At 34.5% G+C, this 24,642-nt stretch overlaps 3 protein-coding genes across 5 annotated transcripts; 1 reads left to right on the forward strand and 2 right to left on the reverse strand.

The window, feature by feature from the left end:
- Positions 1 to 1,677: 1,677 nt before the first annotated feature.
- On the reverse strand, positions 1,678 to 2,606 carry LOC112747985 (uncharacterized). Its single transcript, XM_025796196.1, has 2 exons — positions 1,841 to 2,606; positions 1,678 to 1,754 (listed from the first exon to the last, which is right to left on the reverse strand). The coding sequence occupies exons 1-2, from the start codon at positions 2,604 to 2,606 to the stop codon at positions 1,678 to 1,680; spliced, it is 843 nt and encodes a 280-aa protein (XP_025651981.1).
- Positions 2,607 to 5,093: 2,487 nt separating this feature from the next.
- On the forward strand, positions 5,094 to 12,696 carry LOC112749637 (DNA mismatch repair protein MSH4). Of its 3 annotated transcripts, none has more exons than XM_072218662.1 (24): positions 5,094 to 5,513; positions 5,925 to 6,128; positions 6,378 to 6,413; positions 6,512 to 6,624; positions 6,896 to 6,941; positions 7,326 to 7,372; positions 7,910 to 8,017; positions 8,087 to 8,162; positions 8,493 to 8,565; positions 8,677 to 8,822; positions 8,941 to 9,026; positions 9,352 to 9,491; positions 9,627 to 9,766; positions 9,845 to 9,895; positions 10,155 to 10,218; positions 10,457 to 10,600; positions 10,681 to 10,748; positions 10,837 to 10,895; positions 11,332 to 11,488; positions 11,574 to 11,626; positions 11,695 to 11,793; positions 11,870 to 11,984; positions 12,054 to 12,176; positions 12,408 to 12,696. In XM_072218662.1, the coding sequence occupies exons 1-24, from the start codon at positions 5,448 to 5,450 to the stop codon at positions 12,537 to 12,539; spliced, it is 2,346 nt and encodes a 781-aa protein (XP_072074763.1). In that variant the 5' UTR covers positions 5,094 to 5,447; the 3' UTR covers positions 12,540 to 12,696. The 3 variants fall into 3 exon arrangements, with proteins under 3 accessions (XP_072074763.1, XP_029148711.1, XP_025653728.1); XM_029292878.2 differs by having other exon boundaries at positions 12,379 to 12,496; XM_025797943.3 differs by having other exon boundaries at positions 5,096 to 5,513; positions 12,375 to 12,696.
- A 311-nt stretch (positions 12,697 to 13,007) lies between these two features.
- Positions 13,008 to 15,349, reverse strand: LOC112749638 (large ribosomal subunit protein eL15z). The gene is made up of 4 exons (XM_025797945.2): positions 15,245 to 15,349; positions 14,221 to 14,387; positions 13,489 to 13,686; positions 13,008 to 13,393 (listed from the first exon to the last, which is right to left on the reverse strand). The coding sequence occupies exons 1-4, from the start codon at positions 15,246 to 15,248 to the stop codon at positions 13,148 to 13,150; spliced, it is 615 nt and encodes a 204-aa protein (XP_025653730.1). The 5' UTR covers positions 15,249 to 15,349; the 3' UTR covers positions 13,008 to 13,147.
- Positions 15,350 to 24,642: the final 9,293 nt, after the last annotated feature.

The raw sequence follows: 24,642 nt of genomic DNA on the forward strand, positions 1-24,642 counted from the left end.
ATTTGGTCTGAGCCTAGTGTTGATCTCCAACGAATCATCCGCTCAGATTTAGAATAGTTTTTGCTTTGTTTCTTTCCTTATTTAGTCACCAAAAAAAAAAAAACGTAGATTAGTTATGAATAATAATAATAATAATAATAATAATAATAATAATAATAATAATAATAATAATAATAATAATAATAATAATAATAATAATAATAATAATAATAATAATAATAATAAAATTAGTATGCTGTTTTATGAGTAATAATAACAATAATAAATTAGTATGCTATTTTAAGATACTGAATATGATTGAAAGATTTTTGTATAACAGATTTACTGTGTATGTTTGGAATGAAATTATGCTGAAATTAGTTATAATGGTCATGTAACGATAATTGTGTTTTTGAGGATATAGTTATATTATACTGGGACTTATAGTGGAAACGTGATATTGTAGGGTTCAAGGATATTGCTGTGTGAACATTTAAAGCCGCCGGATTCATACAACCAAATTGTTGAGTCACACTTACGCGAGACAGGATTTTATTATGTTTCACAAATTAGATTTATTCCATGTCAGTCAGCAATGATTAATGCTCTGATTGAGAGATGGCGGCCTGAAACTCACACGTTTCACTTTCCAGTTGGTGAGTGTGCCGTGACCTTGGAGGATGTGGTGATGATTCTCGGTCTGCCGACAAATGGTCTTCCGGTAATAGGACCGACCATGAGTTGTTTTGAGGCATTGGAAGCCGAGTGCTTGCACCAATTTGGAGTTGCACCGAGGAAGACGGAATGTAGAGGGAGCTTTATAAAATTAACATGGTTTAGGGGTTTGAGAGATCGTATAGTGTTGAATGATGTTGAGCATATTCAGATGTATGTAAAGTGTCAAATAATGTTGTTATTTGGGACAGTTATGTTTGGAGATAAGGCGAGTTCAGCTGTTCATTGGAAATTTTTACCTTTGCTCCGTAACTTTCATCAGATCATACAGTTTAGTTGGGGTTCGGCATACCTGGCACACTTGTATAGATCATTGTGTAGGGCAACTCGTGTCGACTGCAAGAAGATGGACGGTCCGTTGGTACTCTTGCTCACTTGGGCTTGGATCCGGCTACCATTTCTAGCGCCTATTCCCGGCAATCCCCGAGTGTTTCCAATTGCAAACAGGTAAGTTTGATTAAAGTATGCATTGAAATGTATGATAGAAATTGTTTTATGTTTTTTACAAGATTAGTTAACTAATGAATTGTTCGATGGCAGGTGGCGTAGCTGGGACCGTGAAAACTATGCCTACCGAAATTCACCACAATCGCAACGACGCTGGCGTAGGTCAACTGCATACTCAACCCCACTTGGCATCTCCCGTACCTCAAATACTTCATTTTCTCTATCAAAACAACTAACCTGTATGTTACCCGATGCCCGTTGATTTGCATGCACCTTGGTGGTCACCATCTCAAAGAACACAAGTCCAGCATTTATTCGGGCTTCAGCTTCAGCTCTTTTCCTAGTGAACAACTCATTCAGTCTGTAAAATGTAGCCTTAACAAGCGCAGTCACCGGGAGATTCCGTGCACCCTTTAAGACGGAGTTGATGCACTCCACAAGATTGGTGGTCATATGACCCCATCGGTATCCACCATCAAATGCCAAAGCATACTGCTCACGTGGGATCCGATCAAGTCAGTTGGTGTAAGCCTCACCCCGTTCCTTTAATCGTTCATAGCGCATCTGGTACTCCCTGATCGTCCTCGAGTATCCTATGAAAAACATTCAGTCAACAATGAACACCATTCTATTTGATCGTACTGACAATAAATTCAAAGTTCATTGTATTTAAACTTACCAATATTGACTATGAGCTTCTGTAAGTAAGGTGCCTTGAACTTCCTCAAGAAGTTGGATTCAATATGTCGGATACAAAACATATGGAACGCTCTAGGAGGAGACCAAGCCCCATTACTTCTCTCAATAGCTGACTTAATAGAATCGTGTCGATCAGAGATGAGTCCCACACCATCACATGTCACCACATGTTGACGCAAGTTACTCAGGAAAAAGTACCATGCGTCAGAAGTCTCTCCCTCCACTATGGCGAATGCAATAGGCACGATGTTGTTATTACCATCTTGTGAGACTGCAACCAATAAACAACCCTTGTATTTTCCATACAAATGAGTCCCGTCCACCTGCACCACTGGCTTGCAGTGTCTAAAGGCCCTTATACAAGGGTAATAACTCCAAAAGACTCTATGCAGTACACGTATATCAGGAACCAAATCATCCCCCTGGTAAGCAGGCATTGTTTCGAAGTGAACTACTGCTGATGGCTCCTTGTGACACATGGCCTCAAACCATATGGGCAAAGCTTCATACGATGCCTCCCAACCTCCAAAAATTGATTCCACCGCCTGTTGCTTTGCTAACCAAGCCTTGCGATAATTGATGGTGTAGTTAAACTTTGACTGGACTTCAGCAATTACTGATTTTACCTTTATAGACGGGTCAGCCTCTACCAATGGCTTAATTGCTTCTGCAATTGTCTTCGAATCCAGCTTCGAATGGTCTTGAGAAATAGTAGACCTTGTACACGTGTGACTTCCGTTGTACATCCTTATCTCTCAACAGTACTTCTTCTGCATTTTGGTAACCCTGATCAACCAGTCACAACCATTACCATATTCTGTACATTTGGCATAGAATGTCGTTGGTTCCGACTCATATACCCGATAGTCTACACCTCTCCGGATGGTATAATTTTTCATTGCCTTGATTACTGCCTCCCTTGAACTGAATTCCATCCCCACTGTGAACTCACCGTCCGCCACAACAGGAAGCACTGCATACATCAAAAATAATAAATCCTTTATTGTGTACTTAGCAATAAATCATTTATTACAACTCAATTAATAAACACACTTTACCATGTAAGATCATAATAGTCTTCTTTGTCGCTATTCTATCTACGTAAAGAACATCTAAATATAACTCATAACAAAGAACTATTAATTAATAAAAAAACCAAATGCTATGCTCACAAATGACTATCCACATATCACATATATTACTTATTTGACATAATGATCTGCTACTTAAGAGTTTCATACAGCTATCTAGCTTTACGCACCTGGATTCATATATTGCGGAAACTCCGGTGCGTGCATAGCCTCCAAATCCAACGACCGCATGAAAGAAGGCTCCTGAAACGGATGCGGGTTTGCTAGTGCATCTGCAACTGCCGCCACATCTGCATTCATGTCGCCGCCAGCTTCATCTTCGTGTTCACCTGGACCAACGATCTCATAGTTACTTTCAAATTCATCCTCACTTTCACTATTATAATCTTCCAACACAATGTTGCGGTCCGCTTCAGATTGCTCAAACTCAACATACAACTCGATATAAGACATTCGGTGGCGATTTTCCATATACATTGAAAACATTTCATGCATACTCGCTTCATCCGTCACGTACTTGGTCTGAAATTGAACGAACCCACCAAACACAGATAAAGGATACCTGTACAAAATACAGGATACTCTCCTAGATCTTTGAGAATCTATCTTTTCACAAATCACACCTTTCAATTCCTCAAACGACAACGTGAACGGAATAATAACATCTACTGGATTTTCACACACAAATTGAACTCCTTCATATGTTTGCAACAAAATCTGCCCATAACAATAAATCTTCAACACAACTCTATCATCCATATCAGTATACATACTTGCCTATTTTCACACTCATTTAAATTTTTTCTGCAAGAATGACGGAGAAGAATAAAAGGAGAGGAGGAAGAACATCAGCTTAGACGGAGACCAGAGACGAAGAAATGAAGCTTCTATGATGTTTTCTTCATTTTATTTAAGCAGTTACGGCAAATCGGACCCACCGACCGCGTTCCACACAAATCGCTCGCTCCGATTGGTGCACTGTCGTATTAAAAAAAATATTTTTCACGCCCGAAATCGGTGGGACCGATTACTATGTTATAAAATAGGACTCCTACAAATCGGTGGGTCCGATTTGGTATCTCCATCTTACACAAATCGGTGGGACCGATTTGTGTTCTTCATCTCTCTTCCACAAGTGGGACCGATTTGTGTTCCCTCTTCTCTCTCCTTGAAATCGGTCCCACCGATTTTTTCCCCCCTAATTTCTTAAAATAACGCCGTCATAACCGTATAATTTTTCCCAAATGATCATAATGAAGCATTACTCACAACACTAAATCATATTAAAAAAAATCAGCCCTTATAGTTATACGGAAGGAATTTTAGAAGGAGAAAAAAAAAGGATTTTAGAGGATATTTTAATAAAACATAAAGTAAATACCATTATAATAATGCTTTTTTTTTTATTAAAAAGCAATAACAAAAAAAAACACACACTCACACGTGATATTATTATTTTATTATAAAAAATGTTATTTATCTTTTAATAATTATCAATTAATCATTCTTTAAATTTAATTTATTAATTATAATATTTTGTAATAAATTTATATTCTAAATTTGTAAAACAATAAAATGGATAAATTACCAAAATTAATACCCTTGAATTTTTTTATTGACAAAAATATTTTTAAATAACTTTAAAATTTGACAAAAATATCTAATATTAAATATGTATTTTTTTTAAAAAATTTAATAATTAAATTTTATGCAATTTTTTACAAATAATATTAAAAAAATAAAATATTTTAATTCTTAAAATTTGGTAATTTTTTGTTAGTTATATATTTTTTACAAAAAAATATATATACTTACAAAAAAACCATTAAATTTTAACTATAAAAATAACTTATTTTTTTAATTATGTTTACAATAAATCATTAAATTTTAACTATAAAAATAACTTATTTTTTTAATATTAAATATTTTTATCATTGTTTAAAATTATTTTTAAATATTTTTATTGATAATAAAATTTAAATATATTTTTGTCAATAATAAAATTATTTAATTATATTTTTGATAGTTTATCCAAAATAAAACACATAGTGTAACTTCTTTTTTAAATTGTTATATCTTTTTCTCTTTGTTCAAAAAAGCGGTTACTTTTTTGAATTCGCTCTACGGTATCTGAATTTTTTGGTTTCCATCGTCATCACCAGTACGTTTTTTTAATGTAAAAATCGTTCATTTCAAGCTTTTAGCTTGTTTCAGATCACAGGTATTCCACAGGGTTCTTGAACAATGCAGAGTTTCCAGGGATTCCAAAACTGCAGCAAAAACCCATGCAAGGGTTGTAGTACTTGAGTATTCAGTTGGTTTGTTATTTTTATTTATTTTCTTTTCTTTTTTAAAAAAGAGATATCTGGTAAGCGGCTTGAGGGATTTAAAACGTCCCAGCGGGAACTCGCTACATCTTCAGCTCATGGAACGTGTGCATCATCGACGCTACTATTAGTATCATTTGGCAAGGCGTACAACAGAATTTGCCACGCAATGGAAGACGCCATTGGAGAGGGTTCCAGCTTCGTCATCGGGATCATCGAAAATAGAGCCAAAGAGGTTACGATCTTCGATTCTCTCTCAAACTTTCTTTTCGTGTTTTATTTTTGCTCCAACTTTTCTAATCCGTATATTCCTTTCTCCCTATTGATTATTGTTTGGTTTTGAAATTTCTATGTTTGTAGTGGTTGATTATCCGAAGGGTATATAAGCTCCATGTTTAACTAGTCTTTATTCATTAATCTACATTCTAGATCTGCGCGCCAGTAGGAATCTCAATAAAGGAATAGTTAGAAAGACAAATGTAAATTTGATTCTCAGTTAGCAATGTCAACGAAGTGCAGTAGTATAGTTGTTTTAGCATACAGTTTGTGTTATTTGGGCTATAATTCGTCTTAAATGAATATATTCTACTTTTGCTTAATTTTCTATTCATCAGTAAATGAGATTTATATTGCCTAACTGGAACAGGTTGGACTAGCTGCTCTTGATTTAAGGTCCGCTTCCTTGCATCTATCTCAATATATTGAAACTAGCAGTTCATATCAAAACACAAAGACGTTGCTTCATTTCTATGATCCCATTGTGATCATTATTCCTCCAAACAAGTTAGCATCCAATTCCGCAGCTGCAGTTACAGAATTGGTTGATAGATTTTATGCATCAGTCAAGAAGGTAATATCTATAAGTCTTGAGGGACTAATACCTGAAAAAGAGAAAAAAGAGTTTTATAAGGCTTTGGACTCTCCTATCATATTAGCTAGCTTTTGTAGTGATAGTTTTTCCATAGTCTTGTAGCTCATTGCAATCTTTTTCCCTCTCTCACTACATCCTTCTCCCATTGTTGTGCTTTGGATGCAAAACAATATTGTTGACATCTTTGTAGTACAATGTTTATTTTATGATGAGTTCTTTTATGTGCAGGTAGTTTCGGCCCGCGGTTGTTTCGATGACACAAAGGTTTCCACACATGCTTTTTAGCTCTTCAGTTTACTTCAAGATTTAGGTTGTTGTAACAACTTTTTTCTGGTAAATGCTACTGAACCTTTATTTTATAGGGTGCTATCTTAGTAAAGAACCTAGCTACTAAGGAGCCTTCAGCACTTGGTCTGGACACGTATTACAAGCAGTATTATCTATGCTTGGCGGCGGCGGCTGCCACTATTAAGTGGTATTCCCAATACTCAGTCAATATAAATCTTGGTGATCCCTCGTTAGTGATGTCTAAAACCTGAATATTAAAAATTGTTTTCCTTGATATTGAAGCTTGAGTTTTTCGTGTATAATGCTTTCTTAGTTCTACTGCACTAGTCATCTTTCTTATTAGATTTTCTTTTCTTGAAAGGTTATGAACACTAACATCCATATGTTTATGTAAGTATTGATCCTCATTTTCCTAGTGTTTGATTGCCTGCAATTAAATTTCGACTGTACATGCACAGGATGGAAGCAGAAAAAGGGGTCGTTATTACAAATCACTCGTTATCAGTATGTGTTCTATTTCGCATTGTTGTTCCCTCATTTATTCTTTCCTGTTTCAATTAATTTGAAGTCAGTATTGTTTATCTTATCACTGGCATTCCCTGAATCTTGAAAAAAAAATTGTATAGGTCACTTACCTATACAACTTCATAGTTTGAACTTCAACTCTTTACACACTTGAAGTCTGCTGCAAATCTAAACATTATAAACGTCTGATTATTGCCATTCATTGGGTTGTTAATGTTCTTTAGGCCAGTGATCAATGTCAAAAATCTAATTCTTTAACCAGAGAACTCCCGTATTTAATTTTTATATTGATTTAATCTGCACCTAATTCTTGTGGGATGAATACTGCTTATTTTTGCTCTTCAATGCATTTCACTATCTCAGGTCACCTTTAATGGATCGTTTGATCACATGAATATTGATGCAACCAGGTACCTACTTTTTCTGAGGGGATAACTGCTTCTTACTGGGAGATACTTCTCTATTGTTTTTTTACATGTACTATAAGTCAAAACCGACTCAAGGCTCATTTCTTGTTAAAGACCGATGCAGTTTTTCACTTTTCCTTTGTTCAGTTTATTCATTTATTGTTGCTTTTATTTCACTGAAACTCTTTTACATTTTGTGGAGCATATTTCGATTATTAGTTGTGATTTGAAAGTGATAACTATTTTGGGATTTTGTGATACTGTAGGAAACACTCAATTATCAACAGGAACCGATTCCTATATGTTAAATTGAACAACAAATGTATCGTGCTCCTGAAAGGAAATTATTAAATCATATTTTGATCTATAAATATGCCATGAAATCACTTTTGACTACTGTGTGTTAACGGATAGGACTGTTTGCCCCCTTTGGATTAAAAAACAGGATACATTTTTTTGTAAGATATTCTTTCAGTAACAAAATATTCATACGGCATCTGTTTTATGCTAACGGATTCTGTGGTCAAAATACAATGGCAGTGTTCAAAATTTGGAAATTATTGAACCATTTCACTCTGCCTTATTGGGAACTAGCAACAAGAAGAGAAGTTTGTTTCACATGCTAAAGACAACTAAAACTATTGGAGGGTATGTGGTGGATCAACACTAGTTTCCTGATGCAGAAGATCCAGTTTGACATTGTATTTGTACCTCCAGGACTAGGCTCCTCCGTGCCAATCTGTTGCAGCCACTAAAAGACATTGAAACAATCAATGCTCGTCTTGATTGCCTGGTTAGTGTTTATCACGTTGATTCAAGCTTCTGTTTTGAACTTTGCTAATGCTCCATGAGTTAAATTTCTTGTTTCCCTACATTCAATTTGCCTTGTTATTTTTTACTTTAAACCGTATTATTGCTGCCTCCTTCAAAGCTCACCTTGTTATAAATTTCAGTTCCAATGATATTCTTAATTGCCGGTGCTCTAGCCTGAAACTTAGTTACTTAAACTACTTCACCACTCATAATTGCATGCTGATTTTTTTTTAAGTTTGGGAACAACCTTACAGAGATTTAACAGTATTCCTATAATATTTATATCATGTCTTCTAATATTGCATTGTAGGATGAATTGATGAGCAAAGAACAACTATTTTTTGGTCTCTGTCAGGTTTTGCGTAAATTTCCAAAAGAGACTGGTAAGTATTGTAGGATGAGTTGATCATGAGCAACAAACTGATGAATGATTTGTGTTTTATAAGTTTTATACATCTCTGTAATAACAGCGCTGTATGGTTCTCTTAATTCAGATAGGGTATTATGCCATTTCTGCTTTAAGCCAAAGAAAGTTACAAACGAGGCTTTGTCAGTTGACCATGCTAAAAAGAGTCAAGTGCTAGTATCGAGTGTTATTCTCCTTAAAACTACTTTGGATGCCCTTCCTCTACTATCAAAGGTACCTCTATCTCATACACAAAATCACAAACTAGAATAAATATTCTGGCAGTAAGCAATTTAGGCTGAAAAAGGGAGCTTATAGATGATTTGATCCTTTCTTCTCCAAAATACAACAGGTGCTTAAGGATATGGAAAGTTTACTTCTTTCAAATATCTACAAGTCAGTTTGTGGAAACGAGAAATATGATCATATTAAAACAAGGTATATGCTAGAGTTTCCTTCTGACTATGAGTATATGCAGTAGTTATAACTTATATCTTCCTAGTATGAAAATTCATTCAAGCAGAGGGAATACCAAATTATATATCAACCTATATTTGCTTCATCCGTAAAATAGCTCCTGAGTAATACAACTTAATGCACTGTTTGTACCCAGTAACAGTGCGCCATATGCTATTGGTAATGTAAAATATGTTGAACATACTGAAAAAAAAAAAAAAAAGAAAAAAAAAAAAAGCCTCTATATATTGTAAACACGTTCCATCAGCCAACAACTTGTTAACTCGGGATTTTTTTTTTACCTCAGGATAGGGGAGGTTATTGATGAAGATGTGCTACATGCCCGTGTTCCTTTTGTTGCTTGCACTCAGCAATGCTTCGCTGTTAAGGCTGGGATTGATGGTCTCTTGGATATTTCACGAAGATCATTCTGTGACACCAGTGAAGGTTTATAAATCTGCCTTGGGTGTGATCTCCATGCCTCCAATATCTTTCTTGTGCATGGGTGTAATCATTCTTTAAATGAAGCATTACCATTTACCATATGAGACTTAACTAAAGCACTTGGTGTTATATTCATAGCTATCCACAATCTTGCAAACAAGTATCGAGAGGATTTCAAGTTGCCGAATTTAAAGCTTTCCTATAAAAACAGGCAGGGATTCCACTTTGTTATACCACAGAAGAACATTCAAGGAAAACTTCCAAACAAGTTTATTCAGGTTAGAGATTTCTTTTTGGTATGTTATCCTTTTATTTAATCTTTGTTTCCTAAACCTAGTTTCTGCCGGCTGTATTAGGTCGTAAAACATGGGAACAACATTCATTGCTCAACTTTGGAACTAGCATCTGTGAGTAACTAGCTTGAACATTTGACTTGTATTACACTTACAATAACAGCAAACTGATAAAAAGACCCATTTATATACAAAGCCTAAAACTGTTCTTATTATACAACATTTTTGTTTTGGTTTGCGTCCTACAAATGTGTTAACATATCAAATATTGCAGATTTTATGTGAAACTACAACACTAAGATGTTGCCTTCCTTAGAAGCTTGTCTTGGCTCATGAAACGATTATGTTTCATTCATTGTGGTTAAATTTGCAGTTGAATGCTAGGAATAAATCTGCAGCAGCAGAATGCTATACCAGAACAGAGATTTGCCTTGAAGGTAGTACTTTCTACTTACTGAGGGAACTAGCTAATGCAGACTTTCATAGGTCTTGGCATATTTATTCTTTATCAACTACTAATAGTGCATAAATTAGACACCTTTCTAATCTGGCATGTGTTAAGAAAGGAAACTACTGTAAAGGTCATTTAGTTCCTTGGGCTTACAATATCTCATATTTCAAGTATTGCATTTCTTCTGTCATAATGTATATATTCTAATGGAAAAGAAATCACAGAACTAATGGATTTCATCCGGGAGAATGTCTCTGCGTTGACACTGCTTGCTGAGGTCTTGTGCTTGCTGGATATGATTGTGAATTCCTTTGCTCATATGATATCCACTAAGCCTGTTGACCGATATACAAGACCAGAATTTACTGGTAAGAAATTTTGGTATTTCGTAACATTTTTGTATCTGGATCAATAAAATTCTTGATTGATGTTTTCTTTTGTTTTCTAGAGAATGGACCAATGGCAATTGATTCTGGTAGGCACCCAATTCTAGAGAACATACACAATGACTTCGTTGTATGTAATGATATTTCCTATGTTCCTTTCTTTCTTGTAGAAGAATTTCTCTTCTAACTTATGAGTAAATTACCTTTCTGCTTCGTAGGCCAATAACATATTTCTTTCTGAAGCCTCAAATATGGCGATAGTGACAGGCCCCAACATGTAAGAAAATTTCTTCTAAGAATTTAAAATTCAGTTATATTAAAATTACAAGTGCATTTAACTGGCAGAAAATTATTGAATGATTTTGGTTGAAATAAGGAACCTTGTAAACAGACCCTAAATCTCCCAAACGCATTAATGGGCAAAGGAAGCACTCATGGTGCAAAATGATTTTATTTAGAAATACCTCATGAGTTTATCCGTTTGAAAAATTGGATGAAGTATGAAAGTTGACTAATTGACTTTTCTGGCAACAAGTCTGGTCCTTTTCCTTCTATCAATGTGTGGCATGAGTTCTTTAAATTATTCTGTTCCTTACCTACACTTTAAAGGTGAAATATTGGTGAACTTTGCAAAGTTTACTTCTTTTGTGGGTATGTGTTTGCATGAAGAATATCAAGTTCTGAGATTTATTTTGTGTACTCTTTGCCCCCAGGAGTGGAAAGAGTACGTACCTTCAACAAGTGTGTCTCATAGTTATTCTTGCTCAAGTTGGATGTTACGTGCCTGCTCGGTTCTCAACTCTAAGGGTAGTTGATCGAATGTTTACAAGGATGGGAGCAGTTGATAATCTTGAATCAAACTCTAGCACGGTACAGTTTTAGGCACCTGCTATGAGAGTATTGAACTTATATCTTAACAATGTTCATACAGAATTATATGTAAAGATGTGTGTAGTTTATGACAGAGATGAAGGAGACGTCTTTCATAATGCAGAATGTCTCACAAAGGTAATGCACCTTTTTTGTCACATTAGGCACAGATTGCAAATTCTTACTAAACATTCTGTTGGATGCAGAAGTCTGATTGTTATGGATGAACTTGGGAGGGCCACTTCGTCCACTGATGGATTTGCAATTGCATGGAGTTGCTGCGAGCATCTTTTGTCACTCAAAGCGTAATTTGTTTCTTGATTTTCAATATTTTCCACTAATGGAGAAATTTGGTTGAAGCTTTACCTTTCACTCCTTCAGGTATACCATATTTGCGACTCATATGGAGAATATATCAGAATTGGCAACGATTTATCCAAACGTGAAAATTCTTCACTTTCATGTTGACTTGAGAAACAACCATTTAGATTTCAAGGTGCTGCCTCTAAGAATCTTTTCGTGCTTTGAAATGTTTATTTCCAAACTGAAATTCCACTTTATGTAGTTTAACCTTAAGGAAGGACCAAGACATGTCCCACACTATGGTCTTCTCTTAGCAGAAGTGGCAGGACTACCAAGTTCGGTTATTGAGACAGCCAGAATGATCACCTCCAAGATTATAGAAAAGGTAAATATAACCACACATTTTGTAGAATTTTAATTTAAAAGGGTTTTAAATAGTTAGTGTATTTTTGAGCAGTTTTATACAGACGTGCTTGCATAAATAAATAGTCAAAAGCACATTAGGAAGCATGTTTATTTGAAGAGCAAAGAGCAATTGTGAAATCAGTTATAGCATTATGTATTGACTTGCTTTTTCCTTTAGGAAGTGACGAGGATGGAACTAAATTGCTTGCAGCATCATTCAGTACAGAAGGCTTACCTGGTTGCACAGCGCCTAATATGCCTCAAATATTCCAATCAAGATGAGGAGATGATTCGCCAGGCGTTGTCGAATCTTAAAGAATGCTACCTCGAGGACAAACTTTAGAGTTTACTTGGTTTATTCAATCTATTCGCGTGTGAATATTCATTATCCAATGTTTTTGTTACCCATGATCACATCCAGTGTGATTTGGATTCCTCGGACAAATTTGGACTTTGCTATACAGTAAAAATGGATCTAATTAGAAGTTATTTGAATGTAAGATTATTAAGTTTACCTAAAATATCAAAGAGGAGAAGATCGATGTACAAAAATTCTTTGTTTTAAGCCGTGGAAAACCGCATTTAGACGATGAATTACGTTATAGGATTATATCGGTACGGCAGTTATTAAAAGGCTAAAACATCCAAATATCAAAGAGAAGAAGATCGATGTACAAAAATTCTTTGTTTTAAGCCGTGGAAAACCGCATTTAAACGACGAATTACGTTATAGGATTATATCGGTACGGCAGTTATATTTAAAGGAACTCGATGTCGTATGACAATATAATTCATCCCAACAAAAAAGAGAAGCTTCAAAACTTGACAAATTATAGAAAAGTATTTGATTCAGGCGTTCAAAACTCAACGACTTGGAAGTCAAAACATCAAATTCCATGTCCTCAAAATGGTATTCAGATAATGAAATAAGAGATAACTGCATAGAATAAATCAACGATAACGACGAAGGGAAAGGGTGTTGTTTCTCTTCCAGGTTGCCCTGCGGGATGGACGATTTTTGTGATAAAGATGTCCCTTGCCACGTAGACCTCTGTTGCTTTTGCCAGCTGAAGTAAGTCCACGCAATTCCCTGTGTTTGTGCACTGGATTGCACAGCCAATTGATTCTTGGATCGTTTCTGATGGCAGCATGGGCAACATCTACCATAATTATCTCAAAGTACTTGTAGGTTGAGTCCTGAAAAGAGAAATAATAACGGTGAGGAATCGGATAATCATCACGGATATAATTATAAAAGAAGTTTCAATTTATAGATGTGTGAAATAACAAACCTCATTCACCCAATAAGAATTGAGGACCCTAAGGCCACCCAACTTCCTTCCAGCTCGCTCCTCAGCAACAGACCTCTTGCTCCTCTGGAATTTCAGTTGGGTAACACCCTGGTTTGTTGGCTTACCATAAACAATACCTTTGGGAACTGGTCTCTTGCGGCCACCCCTCCTTACACGAACACGGTAAACAACATAGCCCTACATTTTAAAAAAATTAACAGACCACAACAAACACGGGAAGGCACAGCAACAATACAGGGACAGACACAATACATTTTACACAAAGCCAGTTGAATGTTATGGCAATTTAATCATAGCATCGAATAATAGCATAACATCAATGTAAAGGTAAACATAAGAACACAAAATGAATCCAGTGAAAAGAATGTGTTGAATTAAGAGAGACATAATTGAACCAACAGGACAATTTGCAATTCAATTTGACGGAGTCACTGTAATTTAATATCACTGGTGTCAGGAAGTACTCAAAAATTGTATATATAAAAAACTCTTTAAAGAGAATAAACATTTGCATTGTGACGGTGCATATCAGCACCATTACAACTATGTTCATATAAATCCACTCAATAATCCATTCTAATTTAGAATTTAGCAATAATGTCTCAAAAAGCAGCTCACAAATGTTTACCATGGGGTACACATAGATGTCTCACAAAGCAAGGTGAATAAACCAACAAGGCATATCAATCAATTCATTGATAAGTCTGTTACCTGCTTAGCCTTATAACCTAGGCGACGGGCCTTGTCAGGGCGTGTAGGTCTTGTCACACGAACAATGGAAGGTTGCTGACGATATTCCCAGCACCTTACACGCTGAAGGAACCTCATGACATCTGACTGCTTCTTGCGCCATAGCTCAGAGACATACTTGTAGGCACCTATTGACAATAATAACAGTAATTTAATGTTACACATTTAAACAATATACCAAATCATATCAAAGAATGGAAATATAAAACAATGTCTAAAATAGATCAAATGATGCATGCTTAATTAACCATTCCATTATATTTGAGATTTTGAGATTATGTGCTACCTATAAGCTGCAGAATCCTGTATATGACAATAATTTGGTGATTCCCTAAGGTTAGATAAAAGACGAGTACTGAAATCCAGTATGAAATACTTTGGCATGTTATTTAACAATATCCTCAACCTCATTCTAAAATCAACTTCGGCTGTTTACTTTTAGTTAGATCCGAAAATTAAATTTAAAAAAATTACAAAGTAGAAGTTACTAGGTTCTCAAATCCAACAAAACTAGCAACGCAAGAAAGATATCCTACGAAGTAATCATTTCAACCATCAAATCATAAATATGTTGCAAAGGAAGAATAAAACAGAAGCCAATATCATTTCATAACAAAAAATATAAAATGAACTTAACGCAGACAGAAAAACCATAACCGTGGACTGAACAAGCATCAAAATAAAAAACAAAACCAAATAGTTCATCGTAGCAGGGAGAGAATGCTTTGATTTGCTTTCGAAGCTACGTGTTAAACTACAACGAAACAATAAAGCTACGTTAACTAACATAACATCCATTCAAGCTCATATTTTCGCGGAAACACAAAAACATACAATGAAAACAAAATCTACGAGAAAGAGAGTGAGAAGACAGAACAATTTCGCATTGAAACACGATGGCAAATATAAAATGGAACAAAATGGCGAAACAAAACGAGATCTGAAAGGGAATAGCAATGGAGATAAGAGTGTGTGGAAAGTGTACCCATCGCGCAGTCTCCTTCGTTGGAAGGGTTCAAGCTCAGCTACTCCAACTCGGAACTAGGGTTTCTGCACTACTCCAAACTTTTATAGACGCGCCTCTCCCCCTAAAGCCCATGAAATTTGGATCATCTCCTTAAATGGGCCAAACTATGTTGACCCAATCGAGCCTTGTTCTTTGTTTGTGAGGCCCAATTGTATTGTCCTTAGTTTATTTCTTACTCGCGCAAATGTAACGAGATTTTACTTCCAAAATGGGTCTTTCGGTCCAAGAAAATGAGTAATTTAGGGTGTGTTCAGGTGAGTTTTTTAAAAAAAAAAAATTTAGTTATTTTGTTTTTAAAAATCTTATAAAAAAATAAAAGTAATTTTATGTTTGGTATGTCATGCAAAAAGATTTTTTTATTTATTAATTATATTTAGATATAATAATATAAAAATATTTTTTATTTATTTATTACATAAAAACATCTTTATTTTAAGAAAAAAATATCTTTAAAAAAAATGTAAATTACAGCTTCTCAAAAAAAAGTTTTTTTTTTATTTTTTTAGTGTTTTTGCTTTTACTACTATAAATTTGTCAAACACGCTAAAAAATAAAAAAATTATTTTTTCATTAAAAAAAGATCTTTTTTTATCAAAATAATAACACCTAAACAAACACTTATTACTCTTTTTCATTTTCTTTATTTTAGAATTTCACTAGTGAATGAACACATGCTATACACAAAAATAAAAAAAGCCACCTTAATAATAAGATGGTTTATGATAACTTGCCATATAAACAACATGAAAGAACTTATGCTTCATTATAATAATATTTGATTGCTTCTCTTTAAACCATATTTATATTCATGTACTTACTTAATTAACCTTAGCAGTGAAGTTTGTGTCTGAAAATTGTATTTTAGAAAAATACATGTCTTACAAAATAAGTAATTAACCTTGCCCTTTTGAACAAAAGCAACTTTTGCCATGTGAGGAAAGATTCAATAAAATTTTGAACATGTAAGAACTTGGTTACAATATACATAAATCAACATATCATCATCCTCGTGAAAGCAGGGACGAGAAAGGCCCTCCATCAGGAAACGTCCGCGTCTGATATCTTTGCAGAACTCGTCGGTTGGAGGTGCGGCGGGAGATGCTCCGGTCCTTGAGATCCAGCCGTAATTCAGCTATAAAAGGGAGTAGCGTCGCCACTGGTTCCTGTGAATGGAGTCTGAGAGTTTGGTGTTGCATCAACGTCTGAAAAAGAGGGGTGCAAAGAGATACGAAGAGCACTATGCCACCGCTGATCTCGTCGATCGTGGCTCGGAACATAAAGCAGAAGGCAGTGGTGCATGGAGGTTTTGTTCCATTCCAGGAGACAAGTTTTTTTATTAAAGTTGGTTGTGCAAATTAATTTTACCTTTATCTTGATATTTTCTTTTCAATTTTATTTAATGAATAGTTTAAATATCTTAGTTTAGAATATTAGAAGTGGTTCTAACAAGTTAATTCTAGTGAATTGTAAGAAGTTTGTTAAAAAATTTAGACCTATTTTTTTTATTGTGATTGAAATTCATTCTCCCTTTCAACATTTAAAACTGTTCTGGAAAAGACTCAATAACTATCTTCTAAGTATAGAAGAGGCAATCGGACATAAGGGTGATATCTGATTCCTTTATTCAATGCAAGACACTTGCTACAAATTGGTTGATGCTTGCAATCAAAGTGTCACAATCAAATTTCAGCTTGAAAATATAGTTTGGAGATGTAGTGGTATTTATAGTAATCCTCAGCATAATACTAAAAGTCTTCTTTGGGATTACCTAGTCTTCGTCTTTTCAAAGACTTTGGATTGTCCTCGGCGATTTTAATGAAGTTCTTTTCTCTCGTAAAGTTAAGAATTGTCATTTTTTTAGGATTATCTGATATCTCAGTCTCACCTTTACCATTTGTTACCATAGTGTTTTTCGCTAATAGAAACAGGAGAAATTGACGTATGGTTACTTTTGTCAAATTTTAAAATCTTTTAAGTATTATTTTAAAGTTAACATTGTTTAGGATTTTTTTTTCAATGTCTAAATCTTTCAAATACTAATTTAGTAGTTATCTCTAATAATAATCATACACATAATTAATCTAATTAATTAATTAAAACAAAAAAATGAATAATTGTACAAATTTATTCTGTCGATTAGATCTCATCACTCTCTTTTTGTTATTGCGACGGTGCTCTCTAGTTTAATCTCGCTGCATGTATTCTTTGTGGTCGTCGCTCAATTTTTTCTTCCGATCTTCTTCCACCCCTTCCTCTTCCATGTTCACCACCACGAACTCACCACTACCACTGAGTCTATGACCTCAACGATAACCTCTCCCACAATTATAGCGGTCGCCACCTCATCGATCACCACGGTATCTGTATTGGGATTAAAATAAATGATGGGAATGATGGAGTTATATAAAGATGAATGAATAACGTGAAAAAATGATCCTGGTAAATTTATAATTTTAAAAATTATGAGCTGAGAGACAAAATTTGAAAAACAGATAAAAAATAGAGTAGATAATTAGATAAAATGAGAAAATAAATAGAAAAAAATTGTGATATCTGAAATATGTTGGGAAGAGCAAGCAAAAGAGGTGAAAATAAGAGGGTAAACACTATGATAATAATTAGGGAAGTTCTATGGTGGTATGGGAAGTGGTGGCTAAGAGTGAGACTAGCCTATAGGAAGAGGATATGTCGTGATTCAATGAGTTGAAGACGAATTTAGGATGCTCCAACTCTCTGGAGGTCTACCGTGTTCCATATGCTCCAGCGCTGCCAAGTGTTAAGTTTGTAATATGTGAAAAATTTACCACTGTGCTGGAATGCATCTTATTATTATTAAGGATAGAGAGTAATAGTGTACAAGAGTTGTGTGTAAAACTGCATTGTTGTCTTTCTTTGTATTGCTGTCTTTCTCAATTAGTGACTAGTGTCCTTCTTGATAAGTATTGAGCTTTAATAGTCACTAGCCATGTATATATATATATATATATATATAGCAAACTTGGCTTAGCAAGTGCGTAATTCCAAAAAAAAAAATGAAATGAAACTTGATTACACTCTCATTACAAGTCTTTTCTTTCCAAACCTATCACTGCTCTTTTTCAGAGAGCTGAGCTTACTATGTTCTTTTTTTTTCTCTTTCTCTGAATCTTTTATGGTATCAAGAGCCTATTGCTTAGTTTCAGCTCTACAATGGAAATCATCCTTTCTGATTCAACAAAGAAGACCTTCTCCCCAATTGCTGAAAAACTAAATGAAAATAACTATTCTACATGGAGGTACCTTGCAATTCTCACTATTGAGAGTCTTGGTCTTGAAAGTCATCTCGATCCCTCCAAGATCCCTGAGCAGTTTACAACTGATGCTACCAAGAAAACAAGAACAGAATCTGAAGAATACAAAACCTAGCGCCAGAGAGATAGAACCCTCACAACGTGGCTCGTTGCTTCCATGACTAATTGCTTCAAGAACAAAGTGATTCACCTCTCAAGATTTTCTGAAGTATGGGCAAAGATTGATGATTACTTTCAGGCAGCCTCTTCTGCTCGTGTTCAAAGTCTCAAGAGTCAATTGAGATTGTGCAAGAAAACAGGTTCCGCTGCTGATTACTTGTCCAAAATTAGAAGAATTGTTGATGCTCTATTTGCTGTGGGATATGAAGTGCCAGAAGATGATCATCTTCAGGCTATTATTGAGGGTCTTTCTGAAGAATATACAGTGTATATTTCTTCCGTAACAGCAAAGAGAGGATCTTTTAGGATTGTAGAGGCTGAAGCATTTTTGCTTTCCCATGAAGAAATGCTTGAACGCTTCAAGAAACCAACCTCTGGTATGCCTATAGCCCATTATGTGCAGAACCCTTCTCCAAATTTCGATCCCAACAGAGGTAATCCTTTTAGAAGAGGACGTGGAGGCAGAAATAATAGAGGAGGAGGCAGATTTGGATACAACAACAATAACACAAGAATGCAGTGTCAACTATGTGGAAGGATGGGTCATGTGGTATGGAACTGCTATCATAGGTTTGATCAGTCTTTCAACCCTAATTCTGGAAACCCTAACTCATCTTCTCAGTCTCCCTACCTTAATGCTCAACCTCCACCACCCCCTTCCAGTTTCCATCAACCAACTGCATATCTCACAGGCTCTTCCTCCTCCATAAGTGATGCTGCCTGGCTTGCAGATTCTGGTGCGAGCCATCACTTGACCCCCGATCCATCCAATTTGCTAACTTCCACTGTGAGCAACAATGACTCCGATCAAGTGTATGTAGGTAATGGGTCAGGTATTGCCATTCAAAACTATGGTTCTTCAATTTTGCATGATCCATATGCTAATGTAACTTTTCGATTACAAAATTTACTCCATGTACCCCAAATTTCCCAAAATCTGCTTAGCGTTTCTAGGTTTGCAGCTGATAATGGTGTCTTTTTTGAATTCTGGCCTGATTTCTGCTTTATTCGTGATCAGGCTACCAGGGAATTTCTCCTACAGGGCATAGCTAGGAATGGGATCTATTCCTTTCACAATCTCAGAGTTCCTAGGCATGCTTCTGAGAAATCTGCTTTGTCTTACAACTCTACCTATTCTCATAAACCTTTTAGTAATAATCATCCTTCTATTTCAATACAATGTAATTCAGATAGGATTAGCAATCAAGAAACCAATCCTCCTAATTTTTGTGCTTTTAACAGTTCTTGTAATCAGAATAGTAATAATACAATCTTGTGGCATAAAAGACTTGGCCACTGTGCAATGAAAACAGTTCATATAGTAATGAATCAGTGTTCTATTCCTATCTCTAATTCTGGATCATCTTTACAATATATGTGTGAAATTTGTCCATTGGCTAAAATGCATAGACTTCACTTTAATGAAACTCAAACTACATATCATCAACCATTAGAATGTGTTTTTGCTGATCTTTGGGGACCTGCCCCGGTTAATTCCAGAAATGGATTTAGATACTATGCATGCTTTGTTGATGGTTTTTCTAAATTTACAGTTATCTTCTTGCTTGAAAATAAATCTCAATCTTTACTAGCTTTTCAAAACTATAAAAGACTTTTGGAAAAACAGACAGGACATCAGATTAAGGCTTTACAAACTGATAAAGGAGGTGAATTTTTATCCACAGCATTTGTTGATTTTCTTAACACTCAGGGCATTCATCATAGACAGTCGTGTCCCTACACACATCACCAACAAGGAAGTGTGGAAAGGAAGCACAGACATATCACAGAAATGGGACTGTCCCTTCTTGCTTCTGCATCTCTTCCCTTCCAATTTTGGGAAGATGCATTTGTAACCTCTGTCTATATCATAAATAGATTGCCTACACAAGTTTTAGACAATAAGAGTCCTTATGAAATTTTATTCCATCAAAAACCAGATTTTGCTTTCTTTAAAGTTTTTGGATGTGCTTGTTTTCCTTATTTAAGACCTTATAATAGACATAAATTTGATTATAAGTCTGATTTATGCCTCTTTCTTGGATATGATTCTACCCACAAAGGTTACAAATGTATGAATAAGAATGGTAAGATATATCTTGCAAGACATGTAACTTTTATTGAGAATTTGTTTCCTTATCAATCTATGTTTTGTGATTCCTCAATTCAATCTGCTATAGAGACTGTTGCAGATACTGCAGAATTGACAAAATTTGTAATTGATCATCCTTCATCACTTCCACTCTCTACACAGCAACCTTCTCCAACTTCTTATCTTCCATTGGCATCACCTAATCCTTCCACTACTCTTGCTCAGCCTGCCCCTCAACCCTTACCAACTCAAACTCCATCACACCATCCCACACCCATTTCTATCACTGACCCTGAGACAAATTTACCTCCCATTACACCTTTAAATACTCATTCTATGATCACCAGATCAAAGGCAGGCATCCGTAAACCTAAGGCATTTGTCACACAAACCACTGACCTTATACACCATACCCCAACTACTGTCAATCAAGCCCTTAACTGTCCACATTGGAAACAGGCAATGGATGCAGAGATACAAGCATTACAGCGATGTCAGACTTGGATTCTCACTGAACCACCACTAAACTCAACCATTATAGGAAGCAAATGGGTCTTTGCTATCAAAAAGAATCAAAATGGTGAGATACTCAGGTATAAAGCAAGGTTGGTAGGTAAAGGTTTTCATCAAAAGGAGGGGATAGACTACGAGCAAATCTATTCCCCAGTTATTAGACCAACCACAGTGAGAGTTATTCTAACTATTGCAATTTCCTTAGGTTGGCCATTAAGACAATTTGACTTTGATAATGCTTTTTTGAATGGCAGATTGGAAGAGAATGTCTTTATGGCCCAACCACAAGGATATGTTAGTACCAATAGTCATTTAGTTTGCAAACTAAATAAAGCAATCTATGGCTTGAAACAAGCTCCTAGAGCTTGGTTCAAGACATTAGAAGATACCTTGTTCCAATTTGGTTTTAAGAATACAAAATCAGACATTTCATTGTTCATCAAACATAATCAGTCACATGTAATCTATTTATTAGTATATGTAGATGACATTATTGCAACGGGTAATAATTCAAAAGAAATTGAACTATTGATATCTCAATTGAACAGAATTTTTTCGCTGAAAGATCTTGGCAGGTTTAACTATTTCTTAGGCTTAGAGGCAACTTATCTCCCTCATGGTGACATGATGCTCTCTCAGGCCAGATACACAAGAGAGTTGCTTCTAAAGGCAGGAATGCAGAATTCTAAACCATTACCTACACCAATGGCTACAGATGTCAAACTCTTCTCCAATGATTCAGAACCGTTTGAAAATCCAACACAATATAGGTCTATAGTGGGTGCACTGCAGTATCTCACTATGACAAGGCCTGATATCACATTTGCTGTTAATCGTGTGTCCCAATTTGTGCATGGTCCAACTTTGCTACATTGGAAAAGTGTAAAAAGGATCCTCAGATACTTGCAAGGTACGTTGGATCATGGGATTGTGTTCAAGAAAGCCGCTGATCTTCGAATTTTCTCGTTTGCAGATGCAGATTGGGGAGGGAATTTGGAGGATAGAAAGTCTATCTCTGGATTCTGTGTATATCTTGGGAACAACCTTATATCTTGGAAGAGCAGCAAACAAACTAAAGTGAGTAGAAGTAGCACAGAGGCAGAATACAGGGCTATGTGTGCAGCTCAAACAGAAATTATGTCCATACAACAGCTTCTACAAGAGCTTCGGATACCTCAAACCATGGTGCCTACTATCTACTGTGATAATCAGAATGCGTGTCTTCTTGCTGCAAATCCTATACTTCATAGCAGATGTAAGCATCTGGAGCTAGATCTGCATTTTCTAAGGGACCTAGTTAACCAGAAATCTCTTTATATTGTGCATATTCCCTCTTCTGATCAGATTGCAGATTGCTTAACAAAACCACTGTCACAACACCTATTTAATAGGTATAAGCGCAAACTGAGAGTATTTCAGAACCCATACCTCAGTTTGAGGGGGGATATTAAGGATAGAGAGTAATAGTGTACAAGAGTTGTGTGTAAAACTGCATTGTTGTCTTTCTTTGTATTGCTGTCTTTCTCAATTAGTGACTAGTGTCCTTCTTGATAAGTATTGAGCTTTAATAGTCACTAGCCATGTATATATATATATATATAGCAAACTTGGCTTAGCAAGTGCGTAATTCCAAAAAAAAAAATGAAATGAAACTTGATTACACTCTCATTACAAGTCTTTTCTTTCCAAACCTATCACTGCTCTTTCTCAGAGAGCTGAGCTTACTATGTTCTTTTTTTTTTTCTCTTTCTCTGAATCTTTTAATTATTATATAGACAAATTATATATATATATATATATATATATATATATAACAATATTTTATTTTACTTATATTCAATTTATTTTAATTTTAAAGTCACTCATTTTAAAATTAATTATATTTTATTTAACTATAAATTTTATTAAATATATACAAATTAAAAAGATAAACAAAAAAATTTATTAATCACAAATTTTTTTATGATTTTATAATATCTATTAATATTATTTTTTCAATAAATACTTGTAGTATATAATAATAGGTAAAGGCTCACATGTAGTTGTCTTCATATGAAGTTAATAGTTGAAAAATTTTAAATGATATTTAAACTCATGCAAATTATTGCACTCCACACCAGCCTAATGGACGTCAGAACCAAACCGGTGTAAGCCTACTGGGTCACTTGGTTATTGGTTCAATCAATGAGTCACTGATCGAACCGGTTAACCCGGTATAATTAAATAATTATATAAAATTTAATTATTTTTTTATTATAAGTACTTTTATTTTGTTTTTATAAAAATAATTATCATTTTCAAATTTTAATACTTTATTAATTAGTTTATATTTATTGTATTATTATATTATTATAGGTAAAAACTCACATACAATTATTTTCATGTGAAGTTGATATTTAAGAACCGTTAGATGATTTAACAAGTTTGACTAAATATCATCTAAAATTTTTCAACTATTAACTTCTTATGAAGACAACTGCAGGTGAGCCTTTACCTATTATTATATACTACAAGTATTTATTGAAAAAATAATATTAATAGTATCATATAATCATAAAAAAATAAATTGTGATTAATAAATTTTTTTATCTTTTTAATTTGTATATATTTAATAAAATTTATAATTAAATAAAATATAATTAATTTTAAAATGAGTGACTTTAAAATTAAAATAAATTGAATATAAGTAAAATAAAAGATTGTTATATATATTATAATTTGTCTATAAAATAATAAGAAGCATTCTAGCACAGTGGTTTGGCCACCTTCTTTGTATCCATGGGGACAAGAGTTTGAATATTTTCTAAAGCATTTTATAAGTGTGATCTCTCACCTTTAATTTTATAAGTGGGACCAAAATTAAATAAGAGAGCAGTCTCATCCAGTAGGATCTACTCTCTCTGACAACTCTACCTGAGCATATATATATAATTTTTCAAAAAATACTTGCAAAAAATAATTTTATTTTCTCTTTTCCTTTGTAATATTTAAGAATTACTCTTTAATAAATAAATTGTTAATAATTAAGTTAAATAACTTTGCTTCATCAATATAAGTAATTTTGTCATGCACATAATAACTTTATGTAAAATTGGAACTTTCTTCATCCTTTCTGAAAAGATTTCACACTAGGTGGCAGAGGGAGAAAATATGATTATTAACAAATATATTTATAAATGAGACGTGGGTCTAATCTTATTCATAAAATTTATTTATATGATTTTATCTCCAAACAAATATATTCTTAAAAGAAGAGATTATATTAAGAGAAATAAATTATCAATAGTCTTTTAATTAATATT

The sequence above is a fragment of the Arachis hypogaea genome, chromosome 15 (assembly GCF_003086295.3).
Source record: "Arachis hypogaea cultivar Tifrunner chromosome 15, arahy.Tifrunner.gnm2.J5K5, whole genome shotgun sequence".
In the NCBI taxonomy this organism is placed as follows: domain Eukaryota; kingdom Viridiplantae; phylum Streptophyta; class Magnoliopsida; order Fabales; family Fabaceae; genus Arachis; species Arachis hypogaea.